At 43.8% G+C, this 18,635-nt stretch overlaps 1 protein-coding gene and 1 pseudogene across 3 annotated transcripts in view; both read left to right on the top strand.

The window, feature by feature from the left end:
• Positions 1–13,115, top strand: part of Raf (serine/threonine kinase raf oncogene) — a 105,240-nt gene extending 92,125 nt beyond the window's left edge. For all 3 annotated transcript variants that reach the window (XM_084586672.1, XM_084586673.1, XM_084586671.1), the window contains one exon: positions 12,735–13,115. In XM_084586672.1, the coding sequence (XP_084442798.1) occupies positions 12,735–12,914 (180 nt within the window). In that variant the 3' untranslated portion in view covers positions 12,915–13,115. The remainder of the gene's footprint in view (positions 1–12,734) is intronic.
• On the top strand, positions 4,604–6,809 carry LOC146170922 (uncharacterized; annotated as a pseudogene).
• Positions 13,116–18,635: the final 5,520 nt, after the last annotated feature.

Genomic DNA, 18,635 nt, shown 5'->3' with positions numbered 1-18,635 from the left:
GGGTTCAGGGAGTATGCATGTGGGGGTTATTGACCACCGTGAGTGGGAGCATGGCTCATGTAAAGAGAATGAAAGAGTACTTTGGAAAGCGAGTGCAACAAAGTGTGCTATTGCATTTCGAAGCTGTCTTTTTAGAAACACCGTGGTAAAGGTAAATTCTGAGTCAAGCACACCACCGGAAAGCGCACTACTTTTTGGGTGTTCTCCATATTGAGCAAGCTTTTCAGGTGGTCCAACATGCTGCTACGTATGTTGGCACAAATATTGTTGTTGAGACCCTTTGTATTGCAGTCGGTCCTCGAACAGCACTATAACTTGGTGTCTGCTCCTAGATTCTGTTTGCAAACACAGCACCCTTAGGTGCCAGAGTCAAAGGCTGCTGGGGTAAAGTTCCTTATCAAAAAACTACCCTCAGCCACTGTATAGTAACCATTTTGCATAGCATCAGGACTTTTTGTCTGGGCTGGTTGGTTAATAGCTAATTAAGGAATAACAGCGCGAAAGAACAGGGATAAAGGAACACACACCAGCACAGGACGACAGGCCTTGACGACCAATTATTTATTTTTCGTAAACCAGGTGTGGTAGATACCATACACACTAAACCATGTGGCTTGATTGGAAAAAGGCTTTTGAGATGATCGAACAAGAAAAGACAGCAAAACTGAAACATAGCATCGTTACCTGTGCAGATTAAAAAAAAAAACAAGGTTAGCTGAGGTAGTAATCAGCACCTGTCCTGTGCTGGTATGTGTTTCTTTGTCCACATTCTTTCATGCTGTATTTTAGTTGATTACCCTAGCATCAATCAAGTATTTAGGTTGCCCTGGAATTACCCTGAAGTTTTCATTTACTACCGTCCGGGGAGTCGTTTGAACAACTCTGTAGGAGAGTATATGTACTGTATGCAGCAGCATGTTCTATTACACGAGAATCGTGAACGATTCAAAGGAACAACTCTATAGGAGAGCATATGTACTGTATGCAGCAGCATGTTCTACTACTGGACGATTCAGAGGAACATCAAGTGGGTAGAGTAACTTGTGAGAGCATTTATGGTAATAGTTTAAAAAGATTGCTTCAATACAACATTGTCACATGCTTCTCCAAAATGTTCCCCACTTGATAATGAGTAGCTGCCTGCGTGGGTGTGTGAAACCTAAAAACATATTCAGAAAGTTTTACTTATATGTGTTCTCGTTGGACATGCTGCTGCCCTGTACCGCCAGCAATAAGTTACTCATATATCCGGATGTTTTAAACGCATGTCTTTGAAATGATGTTTCGTCTTTTCACGGTCGGTTATAGGGCTTCACTTTACAGAATGATGCGATTTGAACGCTTTATTTATTTATTTCTATAGGTACTGACCCCATTTTATACCTCCAAACAGCTGCAGCATCCATGAGCGCCCCACTATGTTTGTAAACGCATTGATCATTTTTGGCAGAGGGGTTGCAACCTCGGACAAGGACTAATTATTCTTGAGTCATGATATTTTCAAGAAGGTTGCATGGGATATACAGTTAAACTTAGTTATAACGAAATTGTAGTATGTCCGAGATTTTTCTGCACATCCAGGTTTTTGTTACATGCAGTTTTCGTGTGACGGCTCAAATGGACAACGTAAAACAAAAACGAGATTAAGGATTGATTGTAAGGGAAGCTATCTTAAAAGTGTTTTAGATATTTATATTTATAGAAGTGGTAAAATGTTTGGTAATAGCGCAGCGCTACTGCAGCGTCAGCCTCTGCCGAGCGAGGAGCTGCATGTATCTTTATGCTAAGGAGCTTACATGTTGCGTCGGAGCGCCCGGCTTAGGGTGGTGCCAGTTTCTGAAGGGGCACTTGCCGCCGCCCTCATGTTGCCAGTTGACTAACGGAACTAGTTTGGTTCCCAACTGACCCGCCTTGGCGCTTTGCATACACGAGAGAGTTGCGCTCGTACATTGCGGCGGTCTGAATTTTTTTTCTAAGCAGCTCACTACCTGAAACTTTAGCTGTGCACTGCAGTGGATATTAAATGACAGTTTGTACAGCTCATTCAGTCGGCGTAGTAGTAGTCTGCTTCGAGTGTGGGAAATAATCGGGGGTTGCATAAAAAATTATATGGTAATTTGTGGTTCTAGTGCTTAATGTTTGATTGGTGTGTGATAAACAATGGATTAGGAAAGTGCAATTAATTGAATTATAGAAATGAAAAAAAAAAATGAAAAAGGGTGTTCAAAGGTGTAAAAATGCTCACGATGTAAAACCAGTGCATGATTGTGCTAGTTAAGGAGCATTAGAGTGTGTATTTGAACAGTTATTCAGTTGAAATAATTATAAAATTAAAATTAAAAGGGTGTTCAAATGTGTCAAATGCTCAGAATTAAAATCTAATGATTGATGATGCTAATATGAAAATTCAGTCTGTGTCATAGATCAGTGACATAACTTAAATAATTAAAAATTAGAAAAATGGGGTTCAAAGGTTTCAAAACACTCAGAATGGAAACGCGATGTATGCTAATGCTGAGTATTGGTGCATCAAAAATAGAAAGAGGAAAATTTGAAACATAAATTAGTGTAATACATTGTGTGTGTGTGTGTGTGTGTGTGAAATACTGTCGCGTTGTATCCTTATACTAGGAGATGTGGAGCATACGCAAATATTACATACTCTCGACTCATAATGCAACATAGCATCCCCCATCTCTTTAAAAAGTAGCATAATTTGAGGTGTACAGCCTGTATAAACATTACATATAGTCATCATCGACCTTTCCGGGGTGGCGCAGGGGTTAGGACGCTCTACTACTGTACCCAAGGATGCGGGATTGAATCCTGGCCTCTGTGGCTGCTTTTCAGCTGAAGTAAAAAGCTAGGCACCCATGTGCTGTGCGATGTCAGTGCACATTTAAGAACCCCAGGTGGTCGAAATTTCCGGAGCCCTCCACTGTGGCGTCTCTCATAGCCTGAGTTGCTTTGGTACGTTAAACCCCACAAACCACAAGGAAGCTAATATAGTCATCACTTGTAGTCATCGTCATCATTCACGATTCGCAGCTGTAATGAAAAGTAGCATAACTCAGCACTGCATACTATGAGCTGTGAAGCGTGTACAAACATTACGCATAGCCATGACTCATCGCCTGCAGTCTTAATGCAAATTAGCACTACTCATCACATTTCAAAGTCATCACCAGCCTGACTGTGCCCATAGCAGGGCATAGGCCTCGCCCATATCTCTCCAATTAACCATGGCATGTGCCAGCTGCATCCATTTGATCACTGAAAACTTCCTAAACTCATCCCTCTAACTTTCTGCTGCCCCCTGTTACGCTTGCCTTCACTTGGAATCCAGTCTGTTAACCTTAGGGAGCAGCTGTTACCTTGCTATTCGCATTACACGTCCTGCCCATGCTTGCTCATTTCAACCAGAATCTTATTACCACGTTTGTTCCCTGACCTGCCTTGCACGCTTCCTGTTGATTAACCCACTTGACATTTTTCATTCCATAGCATTCTGCGTTGGCCTCAGTTAGTTAATTGAACCCTTTACGTTAAAGGAGTATAGACACCAATTTTCGAAGCGCCAGAAGGAATAGGATTGTCTTCCTGATTATATAAAGATGCTCCCCAAATAATCCCAACCTCTTATGTTGCCGCAAAGATATTTTAATCTGATTTTAACTACAAGCCAGTCAAAGGCCCCATTTTTCAAAACCTATCGACAGTGACATCGCTGTGACGAAAACGTGTACGCGTGTAAACAACGTGACATCATCAAATACTGACATAGAGTCATCAGAGCAAAAAAGTGATGACACAGGGTAGCTCGCCGTGTCTGAATATTGCGCACCCTTGGAAAGTTCTGCGCTTCTGCTCGATTGACTCGGTCGCCTTTCACGCTGTCTGCGTTGGTGCATGTTACAATTAGTTAACCTGGCATCAATTCTGTGGTCGAAGTGTTTTACAGACACAAAGATTAGGTATACTTTGTGAGCACGCACATACACACTTATATATCGGGCTCCAGGGGAAGCAGGATTTGAAATTTACTCGTTTCATTCTATGCTGGCAGGGTGGTCACAGGTCCTTGAAAACCTTGAAAACCCTTGAATTTGAAAATTTCGTTTTCAAGGCCTTTGAAAATCCTGAAATTTTTGCTACTCCTTGAAAATCCTCGAATTCCTAGCGTACTGCATGCAAATGGTTAATAATCAGAGAAAAAAAATGCGGGTAAAATATTTGTGTTTTCAATATTGTGTTTCAGTATCTGCGTCTCAGGTGTAAAAAATCAATTTGTGCTAATATAGCCAACTTTGCGCGACGGTTAGCCACATTGGAGCCACTCTCTCTGAAGCCAACTTGAGCCGATGCAATCCAATCCGACTTTGGCACTTTGTTATGGTGGTTGACGACATTGCTTTTTTACTTCGGTTCTGCACCCGACTTATTGCGGCTGAAGCTTGCGACTGCAAAGAAAATGCCTGAGAAATGCAAATTTCAGGGCGCGTGGCTTCACAACGACGCTTACAAAGACTGGATTGCACCAAATACTATCAGAGAGCACTGCGCAAGATGCAAGCCTTGCAGCAAGACCTTCGATATCACCAGCATGGGCCAGTCGGTGTTAAAGAGCCATATGAAGAGTGCCAAGCATGCTGGTGTTTGTTGAAAATTGCAGCCAACAGCTCGATGCAAAATTATTTAGTTCCAGTACGAGCCAATAGTCAGCCGTCCCGCCTCCTTCGCAGTCGGGAAAGCTAGACGATGCTTGCAAGGCACACGAGCTGGTGACGAACGCAGAGATTCTGTGGACTTTGAGGATTGTCACGTCCCATTTCTCCTATCGGTCATCATTGGAAGCAGGCCAGCTATTCCAGCGTATGTTAGTTCCCGGACTGGGACGTGGCCAAAGCGTTTTGTTGCAGAGAGAAAAAATGTGCCTACGTGACATGCCATGGTCTGGGGCCCTTCTTTTTATTTGCTTTGCAGCAGGAGATAAAAGATTGTGATTACTACGTGGTGCTCTTCGACGAGTCCATGAACGACTATCTCCAGCAGAAACAAATAGATGTTCATCTCCGGTTTTGGAATTCGTCTTAGAAGGTGGCAACGAGGTACTATACCTTGGTGTTTATGGAGCACTTGACATCCGAGGACATCCAAGGAAAGCTGCTGAGTATGCTGGAGCCTTTCCCTTTTGAGAAAATTATTCAGATTTCAATGGATGGTCCCAATGTCAGCCTTGGTTACTCAAAAATTTCCAAGAGCACCGGCATCAAGCATACCAAGTTCAATGTCTGGCCTCCTGTGACCTCCGCACCATGCACAACGCCTACAGAGCAGGTGTTACAGCGAGTGGCTAGTTGACTGTCTGCTCTCCTGTCTGAGCGTGCTTTTTAATGATTCTCTTGCAAACAGGGAAGATCTCTCAGCAGTTAACGGTCAGGAGACTTTTCCCCTGAGCTTTGTTGCACACCGGTGGTTGGAGAATGTCCCTGTGATAGAGAGAGCCTTGCTATTGTGGTGTGATATTAAGAAGTTTATTGCAGCTGCAAAGAAGAAGGAAGTAAGCCCCCCAAAATGTGGATCATTTCACAACTTGTGTGAGTTTGCCAGTGATGTATTGCTGCTAGCAAAGCTTCAATTTGCACCAGGTGCGGTCATGACCCTCAAGTCATTCCTCACTGAATACCAAACGGATCAGTCCATGGTGTTCTTTCTTGCAAGGGACTTGGAAACTGTAGTCAGGAAGCTACTGACGAAGTTCCTTAAGTGCTCGGTTTTGTCTTCAGCAAAAGGAGTTAACTGGTCTCCTGACGGTGGACACTGAAAGCACCGAGAGCCACACTTCGCTTGAAAAGGTGGATGTAGGCCATGCCACTGAACAGACTGTCAGGAAAACTAAAGCAAGCCAGAAGGATGTGTTCCAGTTCCGCACGGAATGTAAACACTTCTTGATCAGTGTGACAAAGAAGGTGCTTAAAAGAAGCCCACTGAGATTCTCAATCGTTAGGAGTTTGTCCTCTCTGAACCCTCGACAAATGTGTACTAAATTGGATGAGTGCCTGGCCAGCTTCAGAAGAGTGTTGGATGCCCTCATTATAGCAGGCAGAATGTCTGAGCACCAAAGAGGGAGGACAGGGGAAGCACACTGAGTTCCTTCAGCAAGAGATGCATAACCTGCGAATGTTTGAAAAGAACGTAAACAGGCTAGACGAGTTCTTGTCTGAGCTGATGAAGTTTAATTCATCATATGGGGAACTCTGGAAAGTTGCTAAGCTTTTTCTTGTGCTCACCCACGGGCAGGCCACTTTGGAGCGTGGGTTTAGTGTGAGCCGCCAGGTTGCCGTAGAAAACCTGAAGGACCTCTCGTGTATTTCGCAACGTATTGTATGCGACACTGTGGAAAAGGCAGGGGGCGTTCTTAACGTCCCTATAGCTTCCCAGCAGCAGTATGCTGCACACCTGGAGGCAGTAAAGAAGAAGCAGTGTGATAATCTCAGAGAATCAAAGAGGCACTGCATCGACGAAGAGATCGATGTGATAAAAAAAAAAAAAAAAAGAAACTTGAGGCAACAATAGCTGACCTCCAGGCTTCAGAGATACGTATGCTGAAAAGGCAGAGGCAGCTAATGATCTGAAGTACATTGTCAGATCGAGGAAGGCTGCACGAAGCAAGACAGGAACTGTGTAACCTCAACGAGAAGATTCAGGAAAAGCGGCAGGAGCTCCCTGAGGTTGCCATTAGCAGTTTTGCAGAATGGATTGCTCTTCGCCATTGGTGCAATGCATTGCAGGGTGTTTTTCAAGACTGAACATTTTTTAATTATATTGGCTTAGTGCAATACTGGCTTTATTATGTTGGCTTAGTACAATGTAGGCTTAGTGCAATACAAGCTTTTCCTTGAAATGTATCTTTTTCGATTTTGTTCAGTAAAAGTGGTACCTGGTGTTGAAAACTGCTGCATGTAGCATTGTGTTGAGTCTTTGAAAATACTCCAACTGGGCCTTGAAATTCCTTGAATATCCGTGAATTCGCCTGTTTCGAATCTGTACGAACCCTGGCTGGACTTTTACTGCTTGAACCTGGTGTACATGGTGACTGACATATAGTCAAAAACTGCCTGTCTTAGACGTCGCTGGGCCTTGCCGGTTTCGCATTGAAGCGGCAGCAGACGGCACTTCGAAACGAGCTAATGCATCATGATCATCATCATCCTCCTCATCCTGACTATACCCACTGCAGGGCGAAGGCCTCGCCCATATTCCTCCAATTAACCTGGTCCTGTGTGAGCTGCATCCACTTGACCCTTGTGAACTTCTTAACCTCATCCGCCCACCTAATTTTCTGCCGCACCCTGCTACGCTTTTCTTCCCTTGGAATCAAGTTTGTTGCCCTAGGTGACCATCGGTTATCCTATACTTTCTTCACGCTACATGTCCTGCCCATGCCCATTCCTTTTTGATTTCCACTAGAATGTCAGTGACTTGAATTATTTCTCCCACCCACTCTGCCCGTTTCCTATCTCTTAACGTTATCCCCACCATTTTTCTTTCCATAGCCCTCTGCGTTGCCCTCAACTTAAGTAGAACCCTCTTTGTTAGCTTCCACGTTTCAGCCCCATAGGTAAGTACAGGTAAGATGCAACTGTTGTATACATTCCTCTTGAGCGATACCGGTAAGCTGCTAGTCATAATCTGGGAGTACTTGCCGAATCCGCTCCATCCCAGTCTTATTCTCCTTGTTATTTCCCTTTCATGGTCTGGATCTGCGGTTACTGCTTGTCCTAAATAGACATATTTGCCTACTACTTCCAGTGCTTCGCTACCTAACATAAACTGCTGTTATTTCTCTAGGCTATTAAACGTTACTTTGGTCTTCTGCATATTGATTTTCAAGCCTACGTTTTTACTTTTCCTGTCTAACTCATCAATCATTCTTTGCAATTGATCCCCTGAGTTACTTAGCAAGGCAATGTCATCAGCAAATCGCAGATTACTGACGTATTCTCCATCTACTCTTATCCCTAACAGCTCCCATTCCAAGTCTCTGAATACTTCTTCTAAGCAAGCTGTGAATAGTACTGGGGAGATTGTGTCTGCTTGCCTAACACCTTTCTGTATAGGAATTCTGTTACTTTCTTTATGCAGAACTATGGTTGCTGTTCACCTTCTATATATATCTTCCAGCACTTTCACGTACGACTCGTCTACACCCTGATTTCTCAATGCCTGTATGACCTCCGAGGTTTCTACTGAGTCAAGTGCTTTTTCATAATCAATGAATGCTATGTATAAGGGCTGGCTATATTCCTAGCATTTTTCTGTCACTTGGTTGATGGTAAGGATATGATCGATAGTATAGTACCCTTTCCGAAAACCTGCTTGATCTTTTGGTTGGTTGCAGCCTAAGTTGCCCTGATTCTGTTAGTGACTACTTTGAAAAGTACAGTCGAACCCGGATATATCGAATTTTGGTTATATCGAAGTCGCGGAATATCCCCTTGAAAATCCCATGTAAAAGTATAGGAAAGCCGCGTCATATATCGAACTCAATTTCACCGGTCGTTCAATATATCGAACTCCGCACCACGCACTGGAAAGTGGGCCTTCCCAAAGACGATCGCATCGCCCTTGGCCGTTTGCCGCGTGACGTTTGCAAGCCGCGCGTGGAAGGAATTGAGGGGACAGTTCGGCGACAGCCGCCACGCCCATTCCCCAAAGGCACGCGCATCTGGAGTTATCGTTTCCCACGTGCCAGCACATTTGCAAGTCATGTGCGTGGGTGTGCCCATTCTTTTGCCGAGCTATCTCTTTCCTTCAGCACGCGCTACGCATGCGCCAAGCCAGCTCAGCCCGTTTTCAGACAGACGTCGGACACTTTAGCGTGTGTTGTGAACCCCCTGCGCGCGGCGGCTGACGTGGCTCTCTCTCTCTCTCTTTTTTTTTTTTTTTTTTTTTTTTTTTGAGAGTCATTCATTTTTCTCAGTGTGCTGTACGCGCGGCTTAGCGTAAGATATGGCAGCTGCAGACGTTAAAAAGCGGCAGGGCTTTTTTTTTTTGGCGGGAGTCGTTTATCCTTGCATGTATGAATCAACAAAAGCACACGGTCAGCTGCTGCGATCATGATGCCCGCTCCAAGCGTGGCGTGGTAAATCGAAACCAGGCTTGTGCAATCAAGCCATCACAGCCATCAAGCCATCTTGGCACGCTGCCAAGAAATGAGTGGATGAGAGGACCGAAACGGAGTGACGCGTGCCATCTTCATGCAAGCGAAAACGCTCGCGATTTCTGATTTCTGCCGCGGCGACACAGAAACCTTGTTTTGAGCTGCCGCGGTGGCTCGAGCGGTGAGAGGGACGCAGTTCCAAGTTTGGAAATTTTCACTCTGTCGCTGCCGCATCGTCGCTGAGATCGCTCGCATGTGAGCGAGCTGGCCTTAATTTTTTTTCTATTTTTCTTCTTCTTCTCTTTTTTTAAATTCCCGGGTGCAAAAGTAGAGGGTGGGTATATTATGCGAGTGGGTTGATTACGCGACAAAGGCGGTATCGTTTTTTTTTTTTCGCATCGTAAGTGCTGTCACAAGCCGATTTCTGTATATCGAATTATCGATATATCGAACTATTTCGCGATCCCCTTTGAGTTCGATATATCCGGGTTCGACTGTACCTTATACGTAACAGACAGTAAGCTAATTGGTCTGTAATTTTTCTATTCCTTAGCGTAATGTATCAAGGGGCCTTATGCTATTGCTGTAAGCGCTGGACTTTCACACCGCTTTACTGGGCAGCACAACTCATTCTGAAAATATATTCTTGATTTACGCGACGCCTTCAGCAGCGGAGGTAGCAGGGTAGGCTGAGTGAAAATAGCTCACTTTGTATTGTTGTAATCACTTCTGCCAGCACCCCAGTAATGGCTTAACAATCCTCGTAAATTTATTTTTTATTGAATGTTTTCGAGAGGGGGTCATTATGTACACAAAAAGCAGCGATCTGCGATAAATGGGCGACAGTAAAGATTACATTGACGGTGCCAGATGGCACCATTTGCTTGGACGGCGGCACGCAGGCTTACTGCGTTGGGACTAAGTGGTGCGTGAGAACAGGAGCTGTGCAATGTAGCTGCGCGGTGTAGCAGGTCTGTAGCTACGATGACTGTGGCTGATTGCTGGTAACTATATCTACTAAAGCAGTTTTTTGTCGCATGCTTGGCTGACAGCGCTGGCAAACAGGGCTGAAGGAGCAGCATCTTCCTTTGTTCAACATGTCTTACCAGCTGGCATTCCCACATGCCAACCGACCAAGCTTTCGTCGCTGGCGAACAGGTCTAAATGCATGCGCCTGGCAATGTCGGCAATGTTATCGGGGGAAATAGCGTTGATGATCCGAAGCTACGTTGAAGCGCCGCTCGACAAAGATATTTTCTTGCAAGTGCAATCGCAAGCAGACGACAAACACTACCTATACGCGTCATTATATTCTGTGCTCACGTCATCGCTAGGGAACGTACATGTGCATGTAGGCTCCCTAGTCATCGCCAGTCTTGCCAGTAGGGGGCGGTCGTGTGGCGTTCTCGCATCTTTGATGTCATCATGGGCTCACGCTTGGAGAGATCAAAACCGAAAATGGCCCAGATAAATGCCCCGATAACTAATTAACTGAGCTGTGCTGGGGCTTTTCGGGTCACAGTCTCTCTGTTTTAGACCATGGAAGATCCATTAAAGCAAAAATATTGAAACAGAAAATATACGTGTCTGTACTCCTTTAAGACTACGTTTCTGCCCCCATAGGTGAGTACCGGTACTTTTCTCTTGGGGGATACTGGTAAGCTACTATTCATGATCTGAGAATGCTTGTTAAATACACACTAGCTAAATCTTTCTCGTAGTAATTTCCCTTTCGTTTTCCTGATATGCGACCATTACCTGACCTTAGCAGACGTATTCTCTTGCCAATTGCAGTGCCTCGCTACCTATTTTAAACTGTTGTCCTTTTCCGAGGCTGTTGAACATTACTCCCACCAAGCAAAAACCTTCCAAAAGCTGTTTCCTAGCATTTCAATCAGAAAGACCATAAGTTCGAAGAAATTAAATTATATATTCTCCAGTCAGGCTTTAAATCGGCAAGGGACAGAAAATATAGAGAGGCATATCTAATTTATAAATTTAGAACATTGGAACCAGCAGGAATATATCTAAGGGAACGTTAGAATCCCTTATGTATATTCCCTCTGCATCGTAACTATTCGGGAAAACAATCACACATAGCGTTAATTGTAGTTTATTCACAACGCATGTACACTCTATTCCCTTCCGCAATAGCAAAACCTTACACGTTCCTCTAAACACATTTCCTCCTTATCACTTGTTGCTTGAATTTGTCCTCAAGCAATTTTTTTTTATTTTTTTTTTTTTATTTTTCATCATATTTGGGGTTCCCTGTGCGGTTATTATCCTGTGACTTTGTACTTCTCTCCCCCCACCTTTGCAGAAAGTTTTAAGAATTGTCCCCCATAGATATATGCCTTATCAGGGCCCTTCACAAATCCTGTCCCTTTGTTAGGTGTATCTCCACCAAACCAGCCTAAGTGGTGACTAATCATCTACCAGGTACTGTGGGTTTTTTCCAGGTACTGCCACTTTTACTTCTTTTGCAGGCCACAGGATCTCTAGTTCCAGGTTGGGATACATACTTAAGATTACTCTTTTTTTTTTTTTCCGTTGTGGTTCACTGTGCGGTTATCTTGTGACTTTGTACTCCCCCCCTCCCCCCTACCTTTTAAGAATTGTCCCCCTAGATATATGCCTTATCAGGGCCCTTTGCATAGCCTGTCCCTTTCTAAGGTGTATCTGCACCAAACCCCCTTAAGTGGTGACTAATCACCTACCCAGTATGTAGTTTTTCCTGGTACTGCCGCTTTTACTTCTTTTGCAGGCCACAGAATCCCTGGTTCTAGGCTAATAAATATATACTGAAGATTTTTTTTTTTCTTTCACTTCATGACCCACTTTCTTCTCACCCATCCTCTCCTCCCCAGCTTTTCTTCTTCGGAAGCAAGAGCGTATTTAAACCCTGCCAGTGATGATCGCTATGCCCAGACGAAGACAAGACCACTTGTCGAAACGTTGCCTCATCTGCAAACTGAGGCATACCCCATTTAACCTTGTTCAGTTTTACTGTTTGAAGTATCAGAAATGTCTCTCTTTAATGTGCTTGTCAATCATTTGACAAGTGCCTTCATTTTGATGATTGCCAAAACGGACGTAAGTGCACCTTTGTGCCTTTGTGCCTTGTATAAGCCAAATATATTGACGTGCTTTGAACACTATTGAAATTTCTTGGATCTAGAATCAAAAGTGCAAGACTACTTGTGTCATTATGTCATGCTGTGATACAGCAACTGGCTATGAATCCACTAACTAAGATGGTGAGTTGGTACTGCAGTTTTCCGATCACTGTCCACTACTATCGTGATTTATCTGGCACGAATGGATCTGGAGTTCGTAGGTTGGAATGCTTGAGAGAATGAAGGGACGAGCCACTAGGAAAAAGGCACAATACTCTGCAAGTGCAGCACTGTGTAGTTCTTGTCTTTTTGCATTGCAAATAGGCTGGAAAGGCGTGAGGATTGTTCTGCTATTCTAAGCAAAAAGGAAATAAAGGACGGTGGCATTTTCATTTTTAAATGCTGTACACATTCACTTAAGGTTGGTTACTCTGTCTTTTCCTCCCCTTCAGATGTTGGCCTCTCTGGAATCCTTGATGCGGTCACTACCCAAGATCCACCAGAGCACCTCGGAGCCAACGCTGAACCGGACGCATCTGCAGTCGGAAGACTTCCTCTACGTATGCGCCTCGCCCAAGACGCCCAGCCAGTTTGGCGCATTTCCATTCTTCTCCACCACGGGCAATTTTTGAGCGCTGCCAACGTGGAAGCACAACAAAATGCAAATGCTCCTGGGATTCTTCTGCAGGGACACATTGTTCATTCTGTGTCACATAGAGAGGAAGCCGAATTGACCCAAGTCGGCACCACCAGCTGCCTGCGACAACCAGCCACCTCTGCTGTTGACTCCCACCCTGCTTCCCTGCTTTTATCCTTTTTTTTTTTTTTTTTTTTTTTTTCCTCGTTGTGTGACATGTATAGCATGATAGGAAGGAAACCTTGGTGGTTTTCAAGAGGGAAGCAAAGCAGAGGCGTGGTGAATATGCAGCAGCAGCTCTGTGTGTGAAGTGGTGGCATTTCACTGGACCTGCTCTCTAACTGACTGCCATCTCAGTGTGCCGCAACATGTGAAAAGTCTGCAGGACACGGTTTGCAGCAGCGCAATGAATGACCACGTGGAACAGTGCCGAGTGTGTGCTATGAAGTGGCCGTGAATGGTGCTTGCATTACGGCGTCCTTAGCATCTCGCTTTTCTTGGGAAGCCAGTCTTTCCATGAGGGACGAGGAAGGTTGGCAACGGCACAAGTCCAGGAAGCTTTGCGCTGGTTTGTGCCAAGATGTTCCCACAATTGGTGCAATGGAGCACGGCACTTAGCTCTGTGATCAGTGTACAGTGAATGTTGTAACATAACAAGAGACTCTGGGTTGGGAAATTGAGGGAAGGAAAGATGATGACAGCAACAAAAGAGGAAAAAAAAGACTTCTGAAAGCTCTCCGAGAGTCAAGGAGGGGGAAAAAGGACCACTACTTTTAACGATTTGTGTCATCCAGGGATGCGTACTGTACATTTTTCCATTTTGTTGTCTCATTCATCCCATGGCATTCTGCGTTGTGCTTGTTTTTAGGACGAGTAGGCAGAGAAGCATTCTTGTCAAAGCAGTTCGTTATTGCAACAAATTTGTTTGCTGTTTTGATGGAGAAATTGATGACCTTAAAGTTGAAGAGTGAAAATAAATTTCACCTGGGTTCCTGCCTGGCCAGAAGTTCGTAATGCGGAAGTTTGGCACGAATGTGTGGCTAATAAAGCAGAGAAAACTTCTGTGATGTTAGGGCGCCTGTTCTCTTATGGAACTGCTCCTGAAGGATCTGTGGGAAAGAGATGTAATAAAGGAGAAAAAAAGCAAAACAAAGGAAAGCTGGACCACTGTTATGTCTGAATTTTCTGTGCTGTCCAGATTGCGGTATTTCTTTGTGTTGTGTAAAATGGTCATTATTATGAATTCTGTTACTACAAGAAAAAAAAAAGCAACATCCGGCTGTTTTAACTGCAGAACAGCTGTTATCCTTTGCATACAGAGTTGACATGTGTGATGCTTGTTTGCAGCACTGCTGTCATGGACTTAGCTACACAGGTTCATGAGGGAAATGGAGAATCCATCTCAAGCACTAAAACAAACAGTATACAGTAGACTCGTTTTGATTTATTTCATGTGTATGGCATACATACAAGTAAAAAGGGACCAGAAAATGGGTTCGTCTGAACAGAGGTTTGTACCAAGAAAAGTAAGCGCAAAAAAAGACAAACACAAGTGAGGAGACGGGACTCTTGTGTTCATCTTTTTTTTGCGCTTACTTTTCTCCCGTACGATCTTGAACCAACTAGCCCAGCAACAAGTTTTACTTCAGTATTTTGTTCTAAGAACTTCCCCTTAAAGAAGACGAGCAAGCTAGATGTGTCTAAATATATGTCGCATAAAAACAATACAACATTTGGCGGCAACCCTTAAGACCAGCTAGGTGAGGATGCGAAAGCGGTATGTTACTTTGAAGAAAAGCTAAGCCATTCTTTGGTGCACAATCATGGCTATTCGTAATGCTTGTACAAGCTGTACACCTGACTTTAAAGTCGTGCTGCCGCCTTCAAATTAGTGCTTGGCCATGTCACTTGCTACTACCACCTGCTAAAGGCATTGCAAAATCAGGGTGCGGATGAGTCGTATGTGAAAGTACCGGAAGACGTCTATAGTAGCTAAACAGCAACCATAGTTCTCCATAAGAGCATGTTGAAATTCCCATAAAGAAAGGCGTTATGCAAGGAGACACGATCTCCCCATTACTGTTCACAGATTACCTAGAAAGTATTCAGACTTGAAATAAGAGCAGTTAGGGATAAAGGTGGATGGAGAATACGCGACTAATCTGCTATTTGCTGATGACACTTCCTTGTTAAGTAACTTAGAGGAACAAATTGCAAAGAGTGATTAATGACCTGGACAGGAAAAGCAGAAAGATAGGCTGAAAAATCAATATGCAGAAAACTATGATAATGTTCAACAGCCTCAGGAAGGAACAGCACTTTATGTTGGGAAGCGAAACACTGGAAGCAGTAGGCGAATATAAGGACAGTTAGTGACCGACGATATGCCCCTTGTTTCTGCATCTTCAGGTAGTCTGAATGAGCTTTATTGTTACTGCATTGTGAGGGTGCAGACAGGATGGCCTCATCTGGCGGAGGACAGTGCTGATAAGAGGGATATGGGAGAGGCCATTGTCATGCTCGCCACTAACGCTCAAGAGGGAAGTGGAGGCTAACGAAAATGGTTCTACTTAAGTTGAGGACAGTGCTGAGAGCTATGAAACTGAAAATAGTAAGAGATATAGGAAGTGTGCAGAGTGGGTCGGAGAACTAATGAGGTAATGACATTCTGGTTGAAACCAAAAAGAAACTGGCAGGACATGTAGTGCGAAGAGAGGATAACTGATGGCTGCCAAGAGTAAGAGATTGAATTCCAAGGGAAGGAAACGTAGCAGGGAGCGGCAGAAAGTAAGGTGGGCGAATAGGATTAGATTAAGGAATTTGCAGGGGTCAAGTGGATGCAGCAAGCATAGGACCGGGAGCAGTATGGGAGAGGCCTTCACCCTCCAGTAGATAGTCGGACTGATGTGGATAATCTGCCATTGGCATGCTCAGCAAGAGGACCATGTTGTATGCTGCCCAAGCCATGCGAACTTGCACACGTGCAGCCACATAAAATGGTGTGGCTTGCTTGGGATCCAGTGGTCCTGATATGTACATTTCCATCCCACTTGGCAGCGCCTGCAAATTTAGCCGTGATGTGTGGTCTCGTGACAGCACATAACCTGCTGAACAGTCGGTGCCTGGCCATGTCGCCTGCCAGCTACCTCCTGTCGGAAGTGTACTCATGATTTTTGACTGATTTTTGAGCCCTGGATGCCAATGCTGCTGCCACTGGCTCTTGTGCTAACAGGGCACATAATGATTTTGCGTTAAGGATAGTATTCTAGAGAACGAATAATTAAATACAGAGCACTATTGCCCTGTTTACCAGGGCTCTGGTAATGTAAATGGGTTTGTGTCGAGGGCCATGAATTGGCGTAACCTTAGCGCGAAGCTTGGAATCTTTGTAATGGAAAAGTAACACTGAAGTTGACGTTGCATCCTCGATTGCAAAATAGAATTTATTTTCTCGCAGCACCAACAAAACTACACCAGCAGAAGTCTTCAGCTGGGCAACATAGTAGATGCGTATGTAGCAGGCAAACGTTTTGTTGTTAAAGTAAGCGAAAATAAATATACAGAGACGGCCCATTCATCCAACCTTTCTTGACATGCTTGCTGCTGACAGTATCTTATTGTGATACTACACTATTCATTCCCTCACAAAAAAAGTAATTTGCATTTTACATATTGGTTACTGAACTCATTTATGTTGCACTCCCAGTCAGCGTGTTAACTGGTGCTCCCTAAAGTTTTAAGAAGTTTAAGAGAATAATAGTACTCGGCACCACCACTGACCCTTAGCCCAGATCAAGCTGAGTGGGAGTTGTTCCATAAACCAGTTGCTTCAGTTATGATTTTCACCCGGGTGTAAGCTCTCCACTAAGTGGCCAGTGACTGCACCAATCTTCAACATCCTAGAGGTCAACTCATAAATCTGATTCTAAAAAGACAACCTGTGGGGACTCCGACTCCTTGTCACAGATCTATATTGGCCTTCCTCACAAAAAGTCTCCACTGAAGGTGCTAGAGGTGACCACGGACTCCACGTCGGTGATAACCAGGGACAAACAGGCATTGCCTTCTGGACTGCCACAAGCCTAAAAAGCAGCCTCCAGTCCAGCTGTTGCATAAAAGACAATGTCTAAAATATAACCACTCATTCCCTCTTCCCCACTTGCTATCGTGTCTACTGCAAGTATTGTCCACTGGAACCACAAAAGCTGTTGAACATCATGGTTGATGTGTAGGAAAATGTATATAGAGCACCAGCTCAATATACTTTGCCTACAAGACCGCATAAATTTTATCACATTGTATTCCACAAGGATTAGCAAAGCAAAGCTCACCAAATAGGTGATGTAGTCATTGTATCCTGAAATACATTTCATCCTAGTCAAAAAAAATCAATGGGTCCAATTGGGAAGACCAGTCAGATTGAATTGGTTCTGCCAATCCCAAATGGTTTGTCCAATGGGTACTGTCCAACCCAAATGGTTTCTCCACTCCCAATTGGGAAGCCCAGTTGGTTTCCTCACTCCCAATTGGGACGCCCAGTTGGTTTCATGACTCCCAATTGGGAATGAAGAAACCATTTGGGGGTCCCAATTGGGATTGAATAAACCCATTGGGAAGCCCAATGGGTTACTTCAATCCAAATTCGGATTCCTTCGCTCCCAATTGGGACGCCCATTTGAAACGAATTGGGCTTCCCATTGGTTCTAATTGGTCCTAAGCAAACATTCCCAATTGTGAAAGTCAAGTCAGTGATATCCTTGACTGAGATGTGCACAGATATACATGCCTCTATTAAGAGACAACAGTGAAAAATTTAAGTTCTTATAAAAAGTATATGCCGCTTAATCTTATTAATTGATTATATCATGTTCACGCTAAGTGCACGCATAATTAAATAAGTTAACTCTGAATAACAAAAATGTGTCACTGGTCCCAGCAGCACTGTTCAAAGAATGGAATATATAAGTCTGCAACCTGTGGATATATACATTGATTCTGTATTAGTTCTGTGTGTGTAATGCTTGCTTGTCTCATATATTTCTGTAAAAAATTGTAATTTCATTCCACTTGTATAGAAGTCGGCTCCCCTATAACTTCTGGACACAAAACATTGAAATTGCATTTCCATTCTTTTTTTTTTTTTTTCAGCGATGTGAGTTCAAACTATTTGGGCTCAATGGGTATGCCATTTGAGTTCAATTGATGAACCATTTGGACTTCATGGGCGACCTATTATTTTCAATTGGGAGCACCAATTCATATCAAATGGTCAGGCCAATGAGTGGCGAAAACACAATTGGTTTTTGACCCATTCATTTCCATTGGGAAATTCCCAATTGGACCCATTGACTATTTTTGACTGGGATATGTGTTATGCATATAAGATGATGAAAGGATTTTAATTAGCACCTGGCTTACAGCGATTATTTATAACAGATATTGTTGCTGTGAACAGAAAGTAATGGTGACGCCACAGAATATCGCTGGATTGATTTCTTTTTTTTTTTTTTTTCATGACGTCAAAAAAAAAAAATGTAACAGCCTGAAGCTGCTCCTCACTTTACCAGTTGGCAAATTTCCTAACGCTAAGCAGATATCAAGCTAAAATGAGCATTCCTGGTTACCAGTGGATACCGAATAGCGCAGTGTAATATAATCATTATTATTGGCTAAAGAAGATGTTACTGCGGCGTGGCATGGAGAGATGCGAGAACCC

The sequence above is a fragment of the Amblyomma maculatum genome, unplaced genomic scaffold, assembly GCF_055883805.1.
Source record: "Amblyomma maculatum isolate TAMU_Amacu unplaced genomic scaffold, ASM5588380v1 scaffold_27, whole genome shotgun sequence".
In the NCBI taxonomy this organism is placed as follows: domain Eukaryota; kingdom Metazoa; phylum Arthropoda; class Arachnida; order Ixodida; family Ixodidae; genus Amblyomma; species Amblyomma maculatum.
Note: the sequence above shows the minus strand (reverse complement) of the source record. Positions and strands in the feature narration are given on the sequence as shown.